The following is a 24180-nucleotide window of genomic DNA, read 5'->3' on the forward strand; positions in this document are numbered from 1 at the left end:
AGTTAAGCATTGGCTCGAAATATGCAGAGGTCTTTTTGGCGGGAGCGGTTGCCATGGTGAATCATAATTTCAGAGCTCCATTGATCAGGGCTTTTCATAGTCAAGCTGCAAGCACTAAACTCAGAGTCAACCTACTCAGAGTGGATTGAACTAACTCATTTCAGCTGTTCTGTAACCGAAAACTCAGAGTTTCCCATCTCAGGGTAAGTCAACTCAGAGTTCAAGTTTTAACTCAGAGTTGGTTGAACCTCCTTATTGAAACAGGCCCCTGGTTCAGTTTGGGTAACCAACGATTTTGTTCCTCAGTTTTTTGCACGCTTCTTCTTGATTTGTTATAGCTTTCGGCAGTCTATAATATTCCAAATGTTTTTCCCAGATCTGACCGATTAAAACAGCCCAAAACATGACAATAATTGAACATTTTCAGCAGCAACCACCAGCAAAATATGCAAGTTTTGTTTGGTTCACTGGCATTGTTTACATTCAATGCTGCCCATGGCCGATTGATGACGCATCGTAAAAACACTCTTATAAGGTGGATAGGCAATTGTGGTTTTAATGTTCACTTATCTACACAACAGCTATAGCACAAATTTGTAAAATATGATAAGGATAGATAAGGATAAGGATAAGGATAAGGATAGGTGTTCGAAAATGACATGCTCAAAGCTTTATAGTTATTGAGATACTATATGAATACACTGTTACAGAGTCAAAAACAAAAAGGAAAAACACCATATTATTCAAATAATTACCTTTATTTTTCGATTGCCATTCTCATTTATGTTACAGAGGTAAACATTTAGGGGGAATCTTAGATACAGCAGTGCTACACCTGCCAAGAGCGGTTACCTCCACACACACATGCACACACACAATCACACATACACACTCCCATCCAGCACTGTCATCTCCACCAGACTTAGAGCAGATAAACCATTATTTCCCACACAAAACAAGTCCGCTTGCGGATCTGCATCCGTGATTAAAAGACCAGCGTGGTCTGTTGATCCAGGTGACATGGCTCTTAAAATCTGCCCACTCGAATCAACAGCAATGAATCTCTGTGGTCAGACAGCAGAATGTCTACGGGAACTCTAGAAATCTCAAAAGAAACTCTAGAAGTCAAATATGGCTACAACTTCTGCAACTCTAGATTGTCCTTGCTGAGCTGAGTGAAGAATAGCTGGATCTGTCTTAGAGGCGGAGGCGTTAGGCTGGGGTATGAAGAGATGTCTTCCCGTGACATCCCTTCGGTATGGCTGTAGAGGAATCCATCTCTCTGAGCATCAAACGTCATGATGGCCTATACACTCATAATACATGCTTTGAGCTTAGTTACTCTCCAAATAGAAAAAAAAAATGGATTAAAAGCAATACTCACTCACTGAGATCAACACGTTAATCAAATCGGAGAAATGCAGAAATTAGAGAAATGTTCAGTTAGAGTCGGTACGATTTCAATAAATGCTGTTACAGTGAAGCTGCCACATAAACATTACAAACCTGTAAGAGCCACATTCAATATCTGCCAGTAAAATGGTACGTCAAAATGTGCTTTACCAGTCAGTGTTAAATATTGAAGGATTTCCTGGCACCAAAAGAACCAAATGGCCATTTAAAAGTCTAAATGAAAGATTTCCTTACAATATTCCTGTAAAATCCACTTAATGCCGACACACACGCGCACAAAAAAAGAAAATTTACAGTACGCTTATTTGAACAAACCCTGAACTCTGCAGACTTTGTGTGCGTTTCTATTTATATGTGTAATAATTAATAAACACCATCCTGTCCGTCGCTTGCCAAGCTCAGTATGGCTCGCGGGACTAAGGCGCAATCACAAAGGCTTATTTTCTGAATAACAAATTGTTTGTAAAATAAGAAACTTGAAACTTTAAATCCTCTTTTCAACCATCATTATGTAAGCTGTACTATTGTACCAGCCAGCTCTCGTATTGCAGGTGTTTTCCCTTCTGAAAAACAGGATCATGGTGCTTCCATGCGGAGTCAGTTTGAATGTTACTGATACAAAGGGTTACAACCCTTTGGACTCTTCATAATCTTCAAAATAGCAATTCGTACACACCTATTGTCCATGATCGTGGATGAAATTATTGGAATTGCATCACAATCCATCTTGGATATGAATCGTGTAATCTTCTATAGCAGGTTCCACGATCCAAACTGGTCCTGAACACTCGGGTGAGGCAATATTAAACACCCTGCTTGAATGAACCTGCATAGAAACTCTATGTAGGCTTCGTAGAGCCTCTTTACGAAAAACCAAAAGTTGTTACTCCATACAGTACAGCATGTACAGTACATCTACAGATGTAAGGGAAAGACAAATTTCCTGTATTTGGCAGCCATATGAAGCTGAATAGTCCAATATACAAAAATAGGGTTTTAGAAAATTTCAAACAACAACATGAATAACAATACTACTACTACTAATAATAATAATAACAACAGCGGTCATAAATAAAGTCCACGCCCAAACGGCGTGTCATACAAAAGTCCAGCAGACGTATAAAGCGTCTGTCAGTACTGAAGAAAAGTTGCGTCAGTGCTGAGGTGAGTTTGGTTCGAGAAGGTGAGGGAGATTGTATGCGTGTGTGAATGTGTGTTTGTGTTAAAGCCCTGGTCTGCTACTGCGTGCCGTCGAACCGCCTCTGTTGTGGGACCGTGCTGGAACAGACACTAGGTGTAGTGATAAAGAAAAAGACAAATGTGAACACTACGTTAATGCATTTAAAGCTACTTTTATATTCTTAGTGGTTGCTTTTCTTGCTTACACACTATTAGTCAAAAGTTTTGGAACAGTACGATTTTTAATGTTTTTTTAAAGAGGTCTCACCAAGCCTGCATTTATTTGATCCGAGATAAAGCAAAAGCAGTAATACTGTGAAATATTTGTACTAACTGCTTTCTATTTAAATATATTGATTATTCATGATGTTAAATTCAGCTTTGAAATCACAGGGAAAAAAAATAAATTTTTAATATATATTCAAATAGTCAAATATATTTAAAATAGTAAAAATATATTTGTATAGTTTTGCTGTACTTTGGATCAAATAAATGCAAGAGAGCTCTTTAAAAAACATCACAAATCTTACTGTTAAAAAAGTTGAACTAATTCTGTATATTCAAGATGAGTTTGTACTTGCAAACACAGTATATTTGCAGTACAAATGTAAAGAAGTCTGCAAGGAATATTTCTTGTGAGATCTGCTTAAGGTTTAGGAAGTTTGATCTTAAGAAAAAGTTGAGACTTTTTAGTTAGAACATGGTACTTAATGATTAATCATAGATGTTAAATAATACATTCATAATAAATCAGAATAATAAACGACCTCCTTTCTACATCTCACTCTTTCATCATTATTCTTAAAGTAAAAAAATATGTAATATTCATAAATATAAAGTACTAAGAAGGGGCAGATTGAGCATATAAATCTTATTACAGTGCTTGCAGGGCTTCTGATATTCCTATTATATTTATCTTTTCACATTTTTATGCAAGTAATTCAGCTCAAATTTCATTTTAGGATTTGTTATGCTAATTTTGTTTTTAATAATCTAATATTTAGAATTAAAAATCTAACTGACAGCAATTACATAATATTAGCATGCTGAATTGTTATTTACATTAGCGTTCAAATGTTTAGGTCAGTATGTTTTTATTTGGGTCAGTATAAATAGTTTTATTTAGCAAGGGTGCATTAAACCGGTCAAAAGTGGCAGTAAACACTGACATTGTTACAAAACGTTTCTATTTCAAATATTTAGTTTTTTGAACATTCCATTTATCAAAGAGAGTTTTCACAAAAATAATTAGCAGCACAATTGTTGATAATGTGACACTAAAGATTAAAGTACTATAATGGCTGCTGAAAATTCTGATTTAGCATCCAAGGAATAAATTACATTTTTTAAATATATTAAAATAGAAAAAAGCTATTTTAAATTGCAATAATATTTCACAATATTGCTGTTTTTTACTGTATTTTCAATCAAATAAATGCTCCCTTGGAGAGCATAAGAGACTTTTATTTATAAACATTTAAGTGCCCCTATTATGCCATTTTAAATCTTGCTGTTCATGCAGTGCGTAATGTAGCTGTATGTTAATGCAAACGATCTGCAAAAGTTGTAAAGCCAAAAGGGCACGATAAATAAAGCTACTGTCTCCGAAAATAAAGAATCGACTCTGATTAGTAATGTACGTTCTATGTTCTAAATAAGTGCCTATGCTCTATGTTGGGTGGCCGCAAACAACTTGACCCGCCCTCAAACACGTCATTTTACTGACGAATGCTTCTCTAATCTCGGGGAGTTCTCAAAAGGATTCACAAAACGCTTGCTCTTGAAACATGACTCAGTACCCAGTTTATTTGGACCAGCTGTCTTCACTGAATCACAAGTATGATAAATAATAGATGTTGAAAGTGTTTAAAATACGGAACTATGACAATGGGCATATCGTTTCCGACATGCACTATACACGGTAGACCAATCAGAGCAGAGTAGGTTCATGAAATAGAGAGAAATCTTTGAACTGCTTAAAACGAAAGGTTTTTGAATCGCTGGAAAATGTGGTGATATTAAAGGTATAGTTCACCCAAAAATGAAAATTGGATGTTTATCTGCTTCCCCCCAGGGCATCCAAGATGTAGGTGACTTTGTTTCTTCAGCAGAACACAAACAAAGATTTTTAACTCAAACCGTTGCTGTTTGTCAGTCATATAATGGCAGTCAATGGGCACCAAATCTTTGAGAGTAAAAAAAACACACATAGACAAAACCAAATTGAACCCTCCGGCTTGTGATGAAACATTGAGGTGTTAAGACACAAAACGATCGGTCTGTGCAAGAAACTGAACAGTATTTATATCATTATTTACCTCTGTTCCACTGCAACGTTCAACTGTATTGAGCGCGTTCACAACAGCCAGCGTGTAACACATCAACATGTTCTGGCAATGTAGTCGAACGCTCCCAGATGAGTTTGCACAAGGAAACGTAATCTTTAAGATTTTAATCGGTTGCCAAAATCAGGATAAGCACACATAATTACCATTTTGAGTAGCCGCTATGCACTGTGTAAACAATGAGTGACATATACATGCGACAGATCAATTCGCATCAGAGGTAAATTATATAAATACTGTTCAGTTTCTTAGATAGACCGATCGTTTTGTGTCTTAACACCTCAATGTTTCATCACAAGCCGGAGGGTTCAATTTGGTTTTGTCTATGTGTGTTTTTTTTTACTCTCAAAGATTTGGTGCCCATTGACTGCCATTATATGACTGACAGACTGCAACGGTTTGAGTTAAAAATCTTTGTTTGTGTTCTACTGAAGAAACAAAGTCACTTACGTCTTGGATGCCCTGGGGGGAAGCAGATACACATCAAAATTTCATTTTTGGGTGAACTATCCCTTTACATTCATATTTTGAGAAAAACAAAAGTGTTGTGTAACCTTGCAAACATGTAAAACTATTGTAGGAGACTCCCAAAAGAATACGATGAACCTTAAAATGGCATAATGGGGGCACTTTCAAAACATCTTACTGGCCTAAAACATTTGAGCAGCAGTGTATTCACATATTTAATTGTCATTGTGACAATTGTCACTGACCTGGGGGTGCAGCTTTTACATCTGGCTCCTCCTCATGCTCGATGGGGAAGTGGCCAAGGGGATGATGGGAAAATGAGTCTATGAAGGAGGAGCTACTGATGCCCAAACTGATACCAGTCACACCAATTCCCAGAGAATCTGCACTCACACACCCAAACACAATCAATGGGACAAGTTATAGAACTATAGTGTTACAAATCTGCGAATAGAAATCTGATGTGTGCTTGAATTTACCCACCTACACCAACAGATGCTCTGCCAGGCCGTCCCTGCCCGATGTTGTCTATTCCAGTGAACGAACGGCGATAAGGAGTGTCTGACTGCAATGCAAAAAAGTTTTGCCATGATCAGTACACCCAAAAATACAAACACACGATGTGGGTCAGAATTAAGTTTAAAGGCTGGGACACACCAAGCTGACTTAACATAACTAGAAGCGACGAAAGCTGATGGTGTTGTCATCTTGCATCAGCAGCGTCTGGACCAAAAAGCTGCGTTTGAACACACAGCTCAGACTACAGCCGTGTTCTGTGCCTGCGTGAGAGGAATTAGCTGTCTATATTAGCAGTTATCAATAGTATATATTCGTTATTCGAAAGGAGAAACCCCGAAAACATAGATATAGAGATCTGACGTGTGGAACACACCAAACAAACTGGCCCGACAGACGCTGGCCACCGCTGACTGATGTTAAACAGCAGCCGACCGACGGCTTGGTGTTTCCCAGCCTTAAAGATCATGAAGTGTTTATGTAATGTATAACATTGCGAGAGAGATTCACCCTAAAGGTGTGTGTGGTGTTGGGTCTGGAAAACACGTCCAGCAGGTGCAGTTGGTCCCTGGGCTGCAGACTGACACCCTCGTCGGTCACTGCACTGTGCGCACGACTCGAGGAGCCTCTCTGCTTCTACAAATATGTGTTCACCAGAGTTATCATAGATAACTAAAACTAAAACCATAAAAACGATTTAGTTTCTTGAAATAAAATAAACCATACTATATTTTTCATCAATGAATTATTGATAAGAGACTTAGATAAGAGAAATATTGAAAATCTTACTGACTCCAAACATTTAAATGGAAGTGTGTGTACAGTTGAGGGCAAAAGTTTACATACACCTAGCAAAATCTGCAAAATGTAATTACCAAAATAAGAGGAATCATACAAATTTTTTTTTTTTTTTTTATGTAGCACTGACCTTAATGAGACACTTCACATAAAAGACAGTAAAACTGCCTGCTGTTTCTCAGAAAAAATCTCCTGGTCCCACAATTCTTTGGTTTTTCAGCTTTTTTGTGTATTTGAACCCTTTCCAACAATGACTGTATGATTCTGAGATCCATCTTTTCACACTGAGGACAACTGAGAGACTCATATACAACTATTACAGAAGGTTCAAATGCTCACTGATGCTTCAGAAGGAAAAACAATGCATTAAGAGAGAAGGGTGTAAACTTTCGAACAAAATGAAGATGTGTACATTTTTCTTATTTTGCCTAAATCATTTTTTTTTTTTTTTCATTTAGTACTGCCCTTTAGAAGCTACAGATGATACTTACATGTTTCCCAGAAGACAAAATAAGTTACATTTACCCTGATCCTCAAATTCAAAAGTTTTCACCCCTGGGCTCTTAATGCATTGTGTTTTCTTCTGAAGCATAAGGGGGGCTTTTGAACCTTCAGTAATAGTTGCATATGACTCCCTCAGTTGTCCTCAGTATGAAAAGAGTGATCTCGAAACCATACAGTCATTGTTGGAAAGGGTTCAAATGCACAAAAATGCTGAAAAACAAGGAATTTGTGGGACCTGCAGGATTTTTCTGAAGAACAGCAGGCAGTTTAACTGTTCAGGACAAACAAGGGACTCATGAACAACTATTACTAAACAAAAAAAAAAACAGCTGTGGATCATTCAGGTAACAACGCAGTATTATCAAGTGTGTGTAAACTTTTGAACAGGGTCATTTTTATAAATGTAACTTATTTTCTTGTGGACTATATGTAAACACTTTTTATGTGAAATATCTTATGCAGGTCAGTACTAAATAAAAAATAACATGCATTTTGTATGATCCCTCTTATTTTGGTAAAATAATTAACATTTTGCAGATTCTGCAAGGTGTATGTAAACTTTTGACCTATAAAACACCTGAACAACTTACTAATATCTGGTTATGTGTGTTACATTAAAAGCACCTGCATAAGTCGTGAGTGCTGTCCGGAGTATGTGTGGTCTGTGTCTCCTGTGGCAATAGGAGGGAGGAGTGTGTTTCTACTGAGAGGCATTGGAGGTGAGGCCAAACGATCACTGGCAGTCGTCCTGAAACACACACAGACACAAGAGAATCACTTTTGCAAGAGAATCCCTTTTTGGTTAACAAAAGAGTACAGTTGAAATGAATGGTGCTCTTACAATCTTGTGCCTCTAACCACCTCCTCCATGGAGCCAGTTGTGATGGGTTGCTGTACACTGGATGTCAATGGCATCAGAGTGCGAGGAGGCGGGTTTCGTCGCCGTGCCGACTGAGGGGGGCGGGTCAAAGAGGAGGTGCTTTGTTCCAGTGCGCGACGGGGCCGAGGTTTACTCGTGGGAATGACACTAGAGCCGGGACGATGAGACACTTTCTCTTCGGAGTCCCTAAGGTCAGAAAAATAAAGAAAGCGTTATTGATAGAAAGCGTTTTTTGCTTAAAAAATGTTTTTCCTGCACCACTAATCTATGAAAGCATGTAAAAAGAATTAATGTTCTGCCAGAGTTTGTGGGCTGAATAAAATGACTAAGTATTGCAAAACAACACAAAGACAATAAACAGACAACAAGGCTGGAAATTATGTTGTCTTTGTTGTTTGCATGCAAAAACAAATGATACAACCACTGTAGTCTGCTACACAAGCAAATATAAGCTGGTTCTTGTAATAAATTGGTTAAAAAAAAATCTATGAAAATATATTAAAATAGACAATATATATAAAAAATATAAATACAATTATTTCACAATATTACTGTTTTAATGTATTTTTGATCAAATAAATTCTGAGAAAAAGTCAGGATTGTGCATTTATATTTTGCAATTTTAACTTTATAACTCACAATTGCGAGTTTATATCACGCAGTTCTGACTTCTTTTCTCAGAATTGTAAATTTATATCTCACAATTCTGACTTTATAACTCACAATTGCTAGTTTATATCTCACAATTCTGAGAAAAAAGGCAGAATTGCAAATATGTATCACGCAATTCTAAAAAAAATCTGAATTTTGAGGTAAAAACTTGCAATTCTGAGAAAAAGTTAGAAATGTGCATTTACATCTTGCAATTTTGACTTTACAACTCGCAATTGTGAGTTTATATCATGCAATCTGACCTACTTTCTCATAATTGGAAGTTTATATCTCACAATTCTGACTTTATAACTCACAAATTCACAATTGCTAGTTTATATCTCACAATTCTGAGAAAAAAGGCAGAATTGCAAATATGTATCACGCAATTCTGAGAAAAAGTTTGAACTGTGCATTTATATCTTGCAATTTTGACTTTATAACTCGCAATTGCGAGTTTATATTACTCAATTCTGACTTCCTTTCTCAGAACTGGAAGTTTCTATCTCACAGTTCTGACTTTATAACTCACAATTGCTAGTTTATATCTCACAATTCTGAGAAAAAAAAAGCAGATTTGCAAATATGTATCACGCAATACTGAGAAAATTCAGAATTTTGAGATGAAAACATTTAATCCTGAGAAAAAGTTAGAATTGTGCATTTATATTTTGCAATTTTGACTTTATAACTCACAATTGCGAGTTTATATCACGCAGTTCTGACTTCCTTTCTCAGAATTGTAAATTTATATCTCACGATTCTGACTTTATAACTCACAATTACTAGTTTATATCTCACAATTCTGAGAAAAAAGGCAGAATTGCAAATATGTTTCACGCAATTCTAAAAAAATCTGAATTTTGAGGTAAAAACTTGCAATTCTGAGAAAAAGTTAGAAATGTGCATTTATATCTTGCAATTTTGACTTTATAACTCACAATTGCGAGTTTATATCTCACAATTCTGACTTTATAACTCAGTATTGCTAGTTTATATCTCACAATTCTGAAAAAAAGTCAGAATTGCAAATATGCATCACGCAATTCTAAAAAAATAATAATTTTGAGATAAAAACTTGCAATTCTGAAAAAAAGTTCGAATTGTGCATTTATATCTTGCAATTTTGACTTCCTTTCTCATAATTGTAAGTTTGTATCTCACAATTCTGACTTTATAACTCACAATTGCTAGTTCATATCTCACAATTCTGAGTAGAATTGCAAATATGTAACACAAAAAATGTTTTTAGAGGTCAATCAATTGAATCAATTTTCATTTCTTCTGTTATTAAGACACATAAAAAACTCTTTAAATATTATTTTTTCTTAGTACATCCTGGATATTGTATGTTTGCTTGTTTTTTTTTCCAATGGGCAGCACTAGAGGGCTTTCTCCCATACCTTGTTGTCTGTACAAGCAAATACTACATCAGCTGACCATTAGTTTGGACATAATACATAATAAAGATTATATCTGTTTATTTTGTCTGCAGTGTTCATACTGAGCTATTCGGTCCAGTGTTCCCAGGTTCCTTTGCTGTAGTGGAATGCCATGTATCATGATGAGGTCATTGAGATTATGATGAGCAACTGCCGCCCCTACAGGTACTCGACTGGTCTGTGGGAGCAGAAACAGAGAGAGAAGCAGGAAAGAGAATGAGGAAAGTAATGTTTTCATGTTATTGTCCTGTAATCCACAAGTGTGTATATCTCAGTGATAAAAAACAGGATATGGCATTCACAGGATCTGACATCCATCATCTGTTCAGCATGCGATGACGTGTAAAACGAACAAAAAACAGATCAGAAATTAAACTAAGAGTGGGAACAAGCATTATAAACACCCCCACAAAATCAAAAATAAATAAACGCAAGCTTAAAATAAAGTCAGGCAGTTTAAAAGGATGTTAAAAAAAAAGTGTCCAGCGAGGTGTGTTAAAAAAACAAAACAAAGATGAGTGTTGACGTTTAGGAGAAAGAGAGAGAAACCAGTCTACAGACTCTTGCTCGCCCTCTCTGTTTAAGTGTGGTTATTAGGGTAGAGTTACATACAGTCGATGACTTTCTCTGCTTTTTGGATTTCCGTCTTGACTTGTGCTTTGAACCCCATGACTTTGAGCTCTTTGGAAAGAAAATGAAGGGAAAGGATAGAAATAGAGAGGTATAGAAAGAGAAAGGAATAACACAGGTGACAGATGGATGATTGGACAGAAAGGCAGAAACAGGGACACAGAGGAAAACACAGAAAAAAGGAGGTAAAAAGTTAATGAATTGAAAGCCTGGGGGAAAAAAGCTGAAAAGACAAATGCTGACAGCAGTGAAATACAGCATTTGTGTGTATCTTTGAGTATGTACATGTGTAAAGACAGAGAGGACACAAAGCAGTGAAGATCTGCACATACAGTGCCTTGCAAAAGTATTCATACCCCTTCATTTTTTTTCACATTTTGTTTTGTTGCAGCATTATGTTAAACTGCTTTAAATTAGTTTTTCCCCTCATCAATTTACACTCCATACACCATAATAATGACAAAGAAAAAAACAGATTTGCAAATTTTACAAATGTATTAAAAATAAAACACTGAAATAAGTACATTGCATAAGTATTCATACCCTTAACTCAGTGCATAGTTGAAGCACCTTTACAGCCTCAAGTCTTTTTGGGTATGAAGTGACAAGCTTTGCACATCTGCATTTGGCGATTATCTGCCATTCTTTGCCTCACCTTTTCACCTCTCAAGCTCTGTCAGCTTGGATGGGGGCTGGCAGACATTTTCTAGAGTCCTAGTTGTTCCGATCATCTTCCATTATGGATAATGGAGGCTACATGCTTCTGTGAACCTTCAATACAGCAGATTTTTTTCTGAACTCTTCCCTAGATCATTGCCTTAACGCAAGTCTGTCACTGAGCTCTACAGGCAGTTATCTTGACCTCAGGACTTGGTTTTTGCTCTGATATGCATTTTCACCTGTTAGACCTTTTTAAGAGGTGTGTGCCTTTCTAAATCATACTCATTCAAATGAATTTGCCACAGTTTAACTCCACTCGAAGTGTAGTAACATCTAGAAGCAATATGAATGCTCCTGAGCGAAATTTCGAGTGTTCCAGATGAATAATAAGTAAATGAATACTTATGCAACGGGATCTTTTCAGTTTTTTATTTTTAATAAATTTGCACAAATGTTAAAAACCTATTTTTTGCTTTGCCATTATGGAGTAGGGAGTGTAGACTGATGTGTGGAAAAAAGTAATTTAAAGTAGTTTAACATAAGGCAGCAACATAACAAAATGTAAAAAAAAAGGAAGGGGTATGAATAATTTCGCAAGGCACTGTAGATACTGAATTCCCACAGCTTCAGGCAAATTCATTTCAATGACCTAAAGTTTTTTAAATAAAATTTGTATACATGTAATACAATTTCTAGCCAAAGACACATTTTGGGGGCAGTATTTGATAACGAAATGTGTTCATGATGTGTTTATTTCTTTATTATTATTATTATTTTTTTTTTTTTGCATAAGGGGTGTTATGTGGTTTCACCCCTTCATGAGAATTTATTTTTAATTAATTTTTAAAAGTACAAAATTGTCTAATTATTTTAATTAATATTGCATGCATTATATAAAAAATAACTTTTGGATGCAGTACTGCAACTTCCCGCAAGTTTTTCCATGTCAACTACTCATTCACTACTTTTCCAAGATCGTGGGAATCCTGTTATTGAAATATTTTGGAGGATATCATCAAGCAGATGGCAGGGATAGGAAAGGAATACGGATATCTGAAATCAGCGAGATGGGATTTCAGATGAAATCAGTTTTGCATCCATCTGCTACAGAAGGAAAAGGAGGAACCTATGTTGTTGACTAACCTGGGCCTGCAAGTTGGCTGCGAGCTGTTGTGTTCTGGTCTGTGACAGTGGAGGAAGCATTGTTGAGACATTGGACAGCAGCAGAAAAGGATTCTGGGTATCAGGGCAGGCAGGGCTGAGGGCCACGCTATTCTTCTCATCATCTGAATGGACAGAGACATTTAGAGAGATTATTCTTCATTTATTTATTATATGGCTCGCAGAAATACTCGATTAGGTCAACTGGAGAACGCTGCTTTCAAAATAGTTTTGAATAATTACCCATAAACTGTATAGTTCTCATTTAACTGCAGTTTCCTCTCACATAATATAAATTCAAATACTCAAATCAGTATTTCCCTTTCATTTCTTAATTTTTTTGGTAAGCTGTCTAATAAGAAGGAACATTTTTAGAGCAATGTATATAATGTGTTGATACGGAAGCCCATTTCCATCGCTGAATTAAAAAAAATGTAATTGTGACTTTTTATCTAAATTTATCTAAATTGAGAATTATTCTAATTCTTACTTTTTTTTCAGAATTGTAAAATTTAAATTTGCAACTCTGAGAAATAAAGTCACAATTTAGAGAAATAAAGTTAGAATAGCGAGATATAAAATCTGTTTCTCAGAATTCCAAGTTTATATCTTTTTCTCAGAATCAATTCTGACTTTATAAAATGCGATTGCGAGTTAAGTCAGAATTGTGCAATATAAATTTCATACCACACAATTCTGTATAAAAAAAACCATCATTTTGAGTTTATATCACGCAATTCCGATCCTTATAATTTGCAATTGCAAGTTTCATTCACAATTCTAAGAAAAAAATCAGGATGGCGACAAAAATGTCAGAATTGCAAGATATAAATTGCATTTGTGAGAGAAAAAAACTTTAGAATCACAAATTGTGAGTTCAAATCACACAATTCTAAGAAAAAAAGACAGATTTGTGAGTTTATATCTTGCAATTCTGACTTTATAACTAAACGTTTGCGAGTTTATATCACACAATTCCAACCTTATAATTTGCGATTGCGAGTTTCACAATTCTAAGAAAAAAGAGATGTTATGTCTCACAATTCTGACTTTATAACTAAACAATTGCAAGTTCATATCATGCAATCCCAACTTTATAACTCGCAATTGCGATTTTATATCTCACAATTCTGAGAAAAAAGTCAGAATGCAGAGAAAAAAGTCAGAATTGCGAGATATAAACTCGCATTTGTGAGAGAAAAAACTTTAGAATCACAAATTGTGAGTTCATATCACACAATTCTAAGAAAAAAGACAGATTTGTGAGTTTATATCTTGCAATTCTGACTTTATAACTAAACATTTGCGAGTTTATATCACACAATTCCAACCTTATAATTTGCAATTGCGAGTTTCACAATTCTAAGAAAAAAGAGATGTTATGTCTCACAATTCTGACTTTATAACTAAACAATCGCAAGTTCATATCATGCAATCCCAACTTTATAACTCGCAATTGCGATTTTATATCTCACAATTCTGAGAAAAAAGTCAGAATGCAGAGAAAAAAAGTCAGAATTGCGAGATATAAACTCGCATTTGTGAGAGAAAAAACTTTAGAATCACAAATTGTGAGTTCATATCACACAATTCTAAGAAAAAAGACAGATTTGTGAGTTTATATCTTGCAATTCTGACTTTATAACTAAACATTTGCGAGTTTATATCACACAATTCCAACCTTATAATTTGCAATTGCGAGTTTCACAATTCTAAGAAAAAAGAGATGTTATGTCTCACAATTCTGACTTTATAACTAAACAATCGCAAGTTCATATCATGCAATCCCAACTTTATAACTCGCAATTGCGATTTTATATTTCACAATTCTGAGAAAAAAGTCAGAATGCAGAGAAAAAAGTCAGAATTGCGAGATATAAACTTGCATTTGCGAGAAATAAAACTTCAGAATCGCAAGTTATCTCACAATTTTGACTTTATTTCTTGCAATTGTGAGTATATATCTTGCAATTCTGACTTTGTAACTAAACAATTGCGAGTTTATATCACGCTATTCTGACCTTACAATTCGCAATTGCGAGTTTCTTTCACAATTCTAAGAAAAAAAATCAGAACGGCAAGAAAAAAAGTCAAACTGCGAGATTTAAACTCGCATTTGCGAGAAAAAAACTTGCAGAACCACAAGTTTTTATCTCACAATTCTGACTTAATTTCTTGCAGTTGTGAGTTCATATCACACAATTCTGAGAAAAAAAAGACAGAATTGCGAGTTTATATCGCGCAATTCCGACCTTATAATTCGCAACTGCGAGTTTCTTTCACAATTCTACGAAAAAATCAGAATAGCGAAGAAAAAAGAATTGCAAGATATAAACTTGCATTTGCAAGAAATAAAACTTCAGAATCGCAAGTTTTTATCCTGCAATTCTGACTTTATTTCTCGCAATTGTGAGATTATATAATGCAATTCTGACTTTATAACTAAACAATTGCAAGTTCATACCATGCAATCCCGACTTTATAACTCGCAATTGCGATTTTATATCTCACAATTCTGAGAAAGTTTTGTGAAATAAAAAAAAATTGTGAGATAAAAAGTCGCAATAACCTTTAATTATTATTTTTTTATTCAGTGGTGGAAAATCCCTCAGGGTGTGCATTTGCATTACCCCTCATTATCCCTTCATGCACAAGAATATTGCAGAAATTGCAGAATGCAGAAGTCATAAAAAAGACTTTATACTCTTACAAAAATAAAAATCAAACAGATACTGTTCTTCTGAACTTTCTATTTATCAAAGAATCCTGACATAATATCTAAAAAAATTACAATATCCACAAAATTATTAAGCAGCACATCTATTTTCAATATCGATTGATAATTAGACATTGATAATAATAAGAAATCAGCATATTATAATGATTTCAAAAGGATCATGTGATGCTAAAGACTGGAGTAATGGCTACTGAAAATTCATCTTTGCCATCACAGAAATATATTATCTTTTAAAATATATTCATATATTCAAAATATTTTAAATTGGAATAATATTTCACAATTTTGCGGTTTAAGTGCATTTCTAAATGCAGCCTTGAGAATAAGAGACTATCAAAAACATTAAAAAACAGACCACAAACTTTTGAAGGGTAGTCCCAGTATTCCAGTTCCAATTTTGCTAATGTTTACCCAAAGAATCATCACAAGTATTTGAAAAAATCATCCTACCTGACACAGAACCCTCCCAATGCCGACGTACAAGCTCCTCCATCCAGCCAATGAGCTCACGCCACACGTCATCGAACAGCAGATCAAACATGGCCTCTCGACGACAACGATAAGGCGAGACAGGGGGCAGCCAGCGCCTCCGCCGTCTGTTCACATACTCCCGTTCCCATTCCTCATCCCTACATTAACACACATATTATTCATCTACAAAAATCACAGAAAATATCAGATAAATGACGTTCAACTCCCATCTGTCACACACAAACTTACAAGTCCCTGCAGTCGAAAGCGAGATACTCTTCTATCAGCCCCTCGGCCTCAATCACCCTGGGCAGCTCGTCTGCGTGGTTACTACTGGGTGTGACACTAGGGTGGGTCACCTCCAAAGAGGGCCGACAAAAAACTGCCCTCCGACCCTGCACACACAACCTGCCAAACACAAACACAATGACATGAAAAATAGGCTTTACAGAATGCTAATGATTTTATACACACACATCCACAAATCCGCAGATCACTCACTCATTAGTTTTCTCTTTACTCTGGCCGGCACTGGAGGGGATGGGCGCATGAGCTGGCGTAGCGTACCACTGGAATCCTTCATCTGTGGGACAAACCAGCTGTGTTCCGAGGATCCTGTCACACACAAATGGACCAAACAGGTTTAATAACCAGCGACTAGACTTCACGATAAAAGTTACATTTATAATCACAGTAATTTTGCTAAAAAATTCACCACTCTGCTTAATTTTTGCTGAATTAAATTGTGTTGTTTTTCACAAGCGACAACGGTGTACCAGTTGGCGAAAGTTCGAGCAAAGCAGTGTTGTTTTTGACAACCATCTTAGATTTAGTCTTAGTCTTATGAACTAAAATGCTTATTAGTTTTAGTCACATTTTAGTCACTTCTATATGTGATAGTTTTAGTCCAATTTTAGTCGACGAAAAGTCATAATGGTTTTAGTCTAGTTTTAGTCAAAAAAAGGGGGAAAAGTAGTCTTTTAACAAATTAATGTAGGTCAGTAAGTATTTTGCTGTTGGGTTGTGTCACTTATAAGTTGTGAAAATAGCAGATCTATAGTTCAACACAATGTGAGCTTCCGGATCGACTATTTTCACCAATAATTACAATAATGAAGGAATGGTTTTAGACATTATATTTGAAATAATGTGCAAACTGCCGCCATGACATGTTGAGCACGTTGTGCGCTGCACACCAGGTGGTGGGCGAAACCAAACAAGGATAGAATGCTAAAACGGCTTGCCATAGCCTACAAGTATGGCAAAGAGTATTTAATGCTAAAACGGCTTGCCATAACGGCAGATACTTCTTAGGTTTTAATTGATTGTTTTTGGGGTTTTTTGAAAAGCAGGACAAAACTGTCCAAAGCACATTTTGGCTAATTAATCTATGCAATGGTGAAAAAAATTGGAAAAATACATGACAGAAAAGGCACGGAAAACCATGTTCAGTAATCGGCCTTCGGCCCAGTGTTTAATTTTGTTCAGCTTCAGCTTCGGCCAAGAATTTTCATTTCAGTGCATCCCTAATGCGAACTGTCGTTGGCTGCATAGACGAGCACAGAACACTATTTAGAGTCCCAGCCTCAGAGGAGACAACAGAGCTGTGGATTTATTTATTTATGTACTGTATATTACGCTGCTGACACACAGATCTAACAGAAATAACCGACTGTTTTTGTAACTGTTTTTACCCTAAACTTTTGTATTTTGACAGTTTAAGCACAATAAGACATGAAAGAGAACTTAGTTTAGTACTCAAATACCATGTGACAGCCATTTTCTTTGTTTGTGCTTTGGATGTGTGCATTTAGAAAACCGTATATCAGAAGTTATTAAGGAAAGGAAAAGATGTGACTTGTGGTGTATGGTGACCCATACTCGGAATTTGTGCTCTGTACATAGACTGTAAAAAATATGGACGTAGTGACCGTGACGTCACCCGTAGGTTTCTGAAGAGCGATTTTGAAGCTCATAGTGGGCAGGATTCGGCTGTCGCGATCTTGAAATCGCGCCATCGTGCGTCACTCCCGGATAATTAAAAGAGGCGGGACGTGGGTGGAGCTGGTTGCTGAAACCACACCCGCCTAGTGCGACAGTGGTGACAGCAGCTGCAATCCCCCTGTCACTCAAGTGGCCACGCCCTTAATTATGCAGAACTTTAAGGCTTAATATAACTTAAACGGATGAGTTATTAAACAATTCACCCCCTCACAGTTGACATGAAGGGCAAAATTAGCTATATAGACCAAAACCACTTTTTTGGGCCAGGCTGTAAACAAATTTTTTTCTGCTGTAAAGTTTAACATGAGGCATCTATGGGATTGACTCCCTTTTGTAGCCAGTCTCTAGCGGCCAATCGATGAATTGCAGTTTAAGGGGGTTTGGTGCCTTGCTCAAGGGTCTCACCTTAGTTGTGGTACTAAAGGTGGAAGAGAGCTCTGCCGGACCTGAGACTTGAACTCGCAACCTTCAGGTTTCAAGTTCGACTCTCTAATCATTAGTAGGGGTGTAACGATACAAAAAAGGCACAATTCGGTTCGGTTCACGGTTTTGGAGCCACGGTTCGGTTCGGTTCGGTTCGGTTTCTGTTTGCTGTGGGGTTAGGGTTGATGTCATCTTAACAGCAATGCTAAGGAACAATAGATTCACTTAATAACAAGAACAACTAAACTTTTTCTTTATTAACTCTGCCAACCCATTTTAGTACAGTCAGGATACCCGAGTAAGTTTGTGAAAATTAGACATTCACTTGTTCGAGTAAAAAAATTACTTGTCCGGGGCAAAAAAAATGCCATTTTTGCTGTAAATTAATCTATTCTGAAGCAGTAGTCTCATCACTACTCTATAAGGTCTTACTTTAATCTGAATATTTGTGATATTTGCCTTAAATTGATTTCTAGGACACTTTTTAACTTTATTTTCCTAACCTTACTAACTGTATGTGTCATCATTCACATCAAATTCTTACATTTTATCAATACATCAAATTAGAATAATTAGACTCTGTATGGTTGCACAAATTAAATCAGTATCAACAAACTCCATCTTTCCATTGCACAGGAAAAACCGGACCTGCAATGAAATTGACATTTAACTGTATTTACTTAGACTGTTTAATGAAGATAAGAGGTTCCAAAAAATGCATTTACACAGTAAAATTGCAAATACATAAATAATGTAATAAGATTAATGTTATACAAAAATATTGGAAAAATGCAATACCTTTAAATATAAAATCGAACCACCAATAGGTGGCAGTAGTCACTGTCTTAATGAGCGAGTCACAGATTCAACCATAGATGGATTCAACCAGTTCGTTCACTGACTGATTCATTAAAAAAAAAAATGCTAAATCATTCAGTACTAAAATACCGCTGTGTTGCTCGGAGATTCACGGAGGTTCTGCTGTTGCTTAGAACTATTTTCGTTTGCAAAAATGGTTAATGATGTGTCTAAAATGTAAGTCAGTTAATATTAACTACTAGTTTATTGAACTACTGTTGTATAAAATCAATGTCACTCACGTTTGCAATCGTAATGGTGCTTTCCTACCGCAGTATGTTTGTTCATGCTTGTTTCTTTGTGTATACTGTTGAGCCTGTTAGTGTTGATTTTCTGTGAGTCAGATAGCCTGCACGAGCTTGATACTTGATACTGTCCGTTTTCAGTTATCTTAAGTAATAAAATCAGAATTATGCTCACCAAAGTTTCGTTGCTGCGCTAGTTATTGTTTGTACTTGACGTTTTAATCAGGTTACTTGTCCGGTCGGGCAAGTAAAATCCCCTTTCACTTGCCCTTTCACAAAATCCACTTGTCCCGGACTAGCGTTAATGTCGTGCCCTGAGTAGTAACCGAGTCTGATGATCGCTCACTCAAGTCACATGACATGACAGGCACTTGGAAAATACTAACTTTAGAATAGAATATTTAGAACAAAATTTAGAACAAAAGCTCATCATTACTAATACAATTTAATCAAAATGTGATAAAATAAAGGTGTTTAAATTGATTAAATTAGTTAGGGACAAGTGACGTCAACCCCAAAAATGGGCAGCAGGGGGCGTGAGAGTACCGCGGTACGCCACGAGAGTTTCGCGATACGTATCGTGGTTGGTGTATCGCGATATTTCGGTTCGGTTTGTAATATCGTTACACCCCTAATCATTAGGCTATTTGTTCCTGGGCAGTGGCGGTGAGAGTGCCGAATCCTAACCACTAGACCATCAGGGAATTTAAAGCGCATAATTTCAGCACAATCGACATGATAATCAAAACCAAACTGATGTTTTTTAGCAGAGCATCTGAGATATGAGCTGTAAAGGAACCGCCCTATTCTGGAAAAGGAGGTGTGGAGCAGCAGCTCATTTGCATTTAAAGAGTTATGCACAAAAACACCATTTCAACTCAAAGTGTTATAATAAATTATCTGTGGGGTATTTTAAACCAAAACTTCACAGACACATTCTAGGGACACCTTAGACTTATATTAGGCTAAAACTTGTAACAAGGGGCATAATAGATCTCCTTTAACCACCTGAAAAACTGCCATAAAGACAAGATGACTAACTTTCTCTTAGTCGGATTATAACTATTTGTTCAATTCTCAGATGATTTTCACATGCATGAATGATGGCAGGTTTATTTCATGCCTAATCCTGATTTTAAGGTTAGAGTTATGGTCAGTGACAGAAGAAATCTCATTCACTAAAAAATGTATTGATTAATTGCATCCAAAATAAAAGGCTAAATTTTCATCAGCTGTTACTCCAGTCTTAAGTGTCACATGATCCTTCAGAAATCATTCTGATATGCTGATTTATTATTATAATTATCAATCTTAGAATCAGTTGTGCTGCCAAATATTTTTTTTTAAACCTGTGATTCTTTTTTTCATGATTTTTTGATGAATAACAAGTTAAAAAAGAACAGCATTTATTCAAAATATAAATCTTTTCTAACAATGTAAATCTATGCTATCACTTTTTATTTATTTAACACATCCTTGGTGAATAAAAGTAGTAATTATAAAAAAAAAAAAAAAAAGACAGAATAAAAATGCACTGACCCCAAACTTTTGAACAGTAGTGTATATTGTTAGAAATCCTTTCTATTTTAAATAAATGCTGTTCTTGTTATCCCTTTATTGATCAAAGAGTCCTGAAAAAAGCATCACAGGTTCCAAAGAAATATTAGGCAGCACAACCGATTCCAAGATTGATAATTATAATTAGGGCTGGACAATATACCGAACGATATTGTGAGGCGCGTTTAGTCAATGAAGCCGGTGCTTTGATTAATAGTAAATCTCCATCACGTGCGTTCCGCTCAGGTTCCGCTGGAGCGGCAATTAATACACAGACACGTAAATCTCTGACAAGCTACGCCATATCGAGCTTAATATCGCATTCGAATCAGCAAATGATATCTAAAGGATCATGTGACACTGGAGACTGAAAATGATGCTGAAAATGTAGCTTTGTATCACAGGAATAAATTACATTTTAAAATATATTCACATAGAAAACAGTTATTTTAAATTGAAATAATATTTCACAATATTACAGTTTTTTTCAGTATTTTTGATCAAATAAATGCAGCCTTTATGCAGCCTTCTGTCTCAGCAAATAGCACAAACAGCACCATAAAGGATTCAAAAGCGTTTTCATTTTAGTATTGCAATGGAGATTGGTAATGATGATTCTATGCAATTCATTAAGAGATGCAGAAATCATGATCATGATTAAAACATGATTAATCCTGCAGCCATAACCAGAGATGACGAAGGCGTCACTGATGTTCACAGATCTAAGTGTGTCCATGTGTACGATTACATACCGTAGATGAGGAAATCGTGAGGCCCACTCTTGACACTCTTCCTGCAGGCCTTTGAGCTGTGTTTCACACTTCCTCTCGTACAACTGTTCTTCAATCTCTTCAAACATCTGCTGGACCTGCCTGGAGGCAGCTTTATCAAATTCCTACAAGAAAAAGAGAATTTGTAAATGCTTTGAAGACGCTGATTAAAGTTAAAAACAAGAACGCATCTGGTGTGATCCCTTAGAAGTGGTCACTCACATCGTAGCCCCACGAGAAGACAGAGCTGCGTTCTGTAGAGATGCCAGTTCCCGTGTAACTATGGATACCAGACCAAGACTGAGCTGTGTCATCTGTGGTGAGTGTCTGACATCCTGATCTGACGGATGATGCAGAGGACTCCTCAGACCTAGAAAGACAGACAGAGAGAGAGTGTGATTATTTCATAAATTCAAACGTCAGATTGGAAAGACTGAATATAATAAACATTATGCAACAATTCACACAATATACTCAACGATGAAAGCCTGTGTCCCTATAATATACACCTGTACAGACACACATTGTACCAGGAACTCACCTGCTGTATGAGGACATGTCCTCCTCAAGATCATGCAGGAGTCTGGAAGGATGCACAGTATCATCATCTGCCTCCTCTGGAAGAGGATGCTGGTCCAGACAGCTGCGGGACAAACCACGACTACCAAAATCGAGAGAGAGACAGAGAGAGAGAAGAAGAAGAAGAAAACATTTACTGGATGAAGGCAAAGCAGCTTCTAAAATCTAATATATGAATCAATTAGTAAATCTATCTATAAATATGTCCTTCTATCCATCCAAGTTCTTACCATCTATCTATCTATCTATCTATCTATCTATCTATCTATCTAAGGATCAATCTAAAGATTTTTCTGTTTGACTTTTTATCTATCTACCATCTAAATAACTAGACTGATAACCTGACTATCTATCTGTCTATCTAACATTCTGTTTATCTATCCATTCAAAAACCTATCTATCATCCATGTATCTATCGATTAATCCAGACAGATTGTCTGACTATATCTATCTATCTATCTATCTATCTATCTATCTATCTATCTATCTATCTATCTATCATCCAGACAGATTGTCTGACTATATCTATCTATCTATCTATCTATATATCTATCAATCCAGACAGATTGTCTGACTATATCTATCTATCTATCTATCTATCTATCTATCTATCTATCCAGACAGATTGTCTGACTATATCTATCTATCTATCTATCTATCTATATATATATATATATATATATATCAATCCAGACAGATTGTCTAACTATATCTATCTATCTATCTATCTATCTATCTATCTATCTAGACAGATTTTCTCACTATCTATCTATCAATTGATAAGTCAAATATCTTTCCGATTATCTTTCTCTTTCTATCCAAGAATCAATGAAAAACATTTTTCTATTTGACTTTTTATCTATCTACCATCCAACTAACTGGACTGATAACCTGACTATCTATCTATCTATTGATTGGTCGGTTAGTCTATCTAAGGATAAATTAAAAGATCTGTCTGTCTGCCTATCTTTTTATAAATCAAACCAAATATCTTTCTGATTATCGATCTATCTATCTATGCATTAATTACAAAAAATGAAGGATTTGTCAAGGATTACTTCACAGTTTACACATTGTCTTAGAAACAAATAAACTAGATATATTTAAACACCAGTCCTCAGTAACCTAATGAGCTGGCTACCTATGGAAATAAGACAACAAAAACGAGCTCGAGATCGTGTCGGTGTGATTTATACGCACATCTCTAGGTTGTGAGATACAGGCCGGCGACTGTATCGTGAAATCATCCTCCTGAAGCTGTTACAGGCGCATCTCCTCCATCAAGCCTGTGATCCGACTCCGAGCCTCCTGTGTCCGGACCGGGCCGCTGCTGCTGCTGCACCACCGCTGCTCTCGCATGCTTCACAAACGGTCAAACCCACACGGAACCACATAAACTGGATCACAGCTGTGCTGTGAGAAAATGTGTAACATCCAGCGCTGAGCTGGGCCGAACCTGATCTATCAATCAAACCTTGCGTGGACCGTGGATGAGAGGAGAGCCCGCGAAGATAAAACGATAATCTGATTATTCCACCATATCGTCGACGGATTTATTTGAAAGGATTTAATGGCGAGAAAAGCAGTTGTATTCTTCATCCATCCATGATTATCTACTGAACAACAATAACAAGACTGTCATGGAGACGAAGGTGCTCGCGTCCACTGATTTGTGGGAAGTGAAGTTTTGAGCGTGGTTTGCCATCTTGACGTGTGCACTGCTCTCTAGTGCATGGGAGTATTATATTATATTATGTAAATAGCCACCTTTTTCAGATGCGGCCATTTGTAAATTTTGTGTCTCATTCGCATCCAGATATTTTTAGCTGTACAAAACAGCTCGTTTTGCTGCTCGATATTGCAATTTGTGTGTCTTACCATATTATTTT

General features: G+C 36.2%; 1 protein-coding gene across 2 annotated transcripts; it reads right to left on the reverse strand.

Annotated features, from left to right (window-relative positions):
* Positions 1–739: 739 nt before the first annotated feature.
* On the reverse strand, positions 740–23944 carry fam149b1 (family with sequence similarity 149 member B1). Of its 2 annotated transcripts, XM_073827270.1 has the most exons (16): positions 23492–23944; positions 22254–22373; positions 21935–22082; positions 21695–21837; positions 16357–16470; positions 16105–16263; positions 15835–16013; positions 12630–12772; positions 10809–10877; positions 10259–10374; positions 8065–8289; positions 7848–7971; positions 6432–6557; positions 5889–5970; positions 5651–5788; positions 740–2703 (listed from the first exon to the last, which is right to left on the reverse strand). In XM_073827270.1, the coding sequence occupies exons 1-16, from the start codon at positions 23536–23538 to the stop codon at positions 2636–2638; spliced, it is 2001 nt and encodes a 666-aa protein (XP_073683371.1). In that variant the 5' UTR covers positions 23539–23944; the 3' UTR covers positions 740–2635. The 2 variants fall into 2 exon arrangements, with proteins under 2 accessions (XP_073683371.1, XP_073683372.1); XM_073827271.1 differs by lacking the exon at positions 10809–10877.
* Positions 23945–24180: the final 236 nt, after the last annotated feature.

This window comes from Garra rufa, chromosome 21, assembly GCF_049309525.1.
Source record: "Garra rufa chromosome 21, GarRuf1.0, whole genome shotgun sequence".
Taxonomy (NCBI): Eukaryota; Metazoa; Chordata; class Actinopteri; order Cypriniformes; family Cyprinidae; genus Garra; species Garra rufa.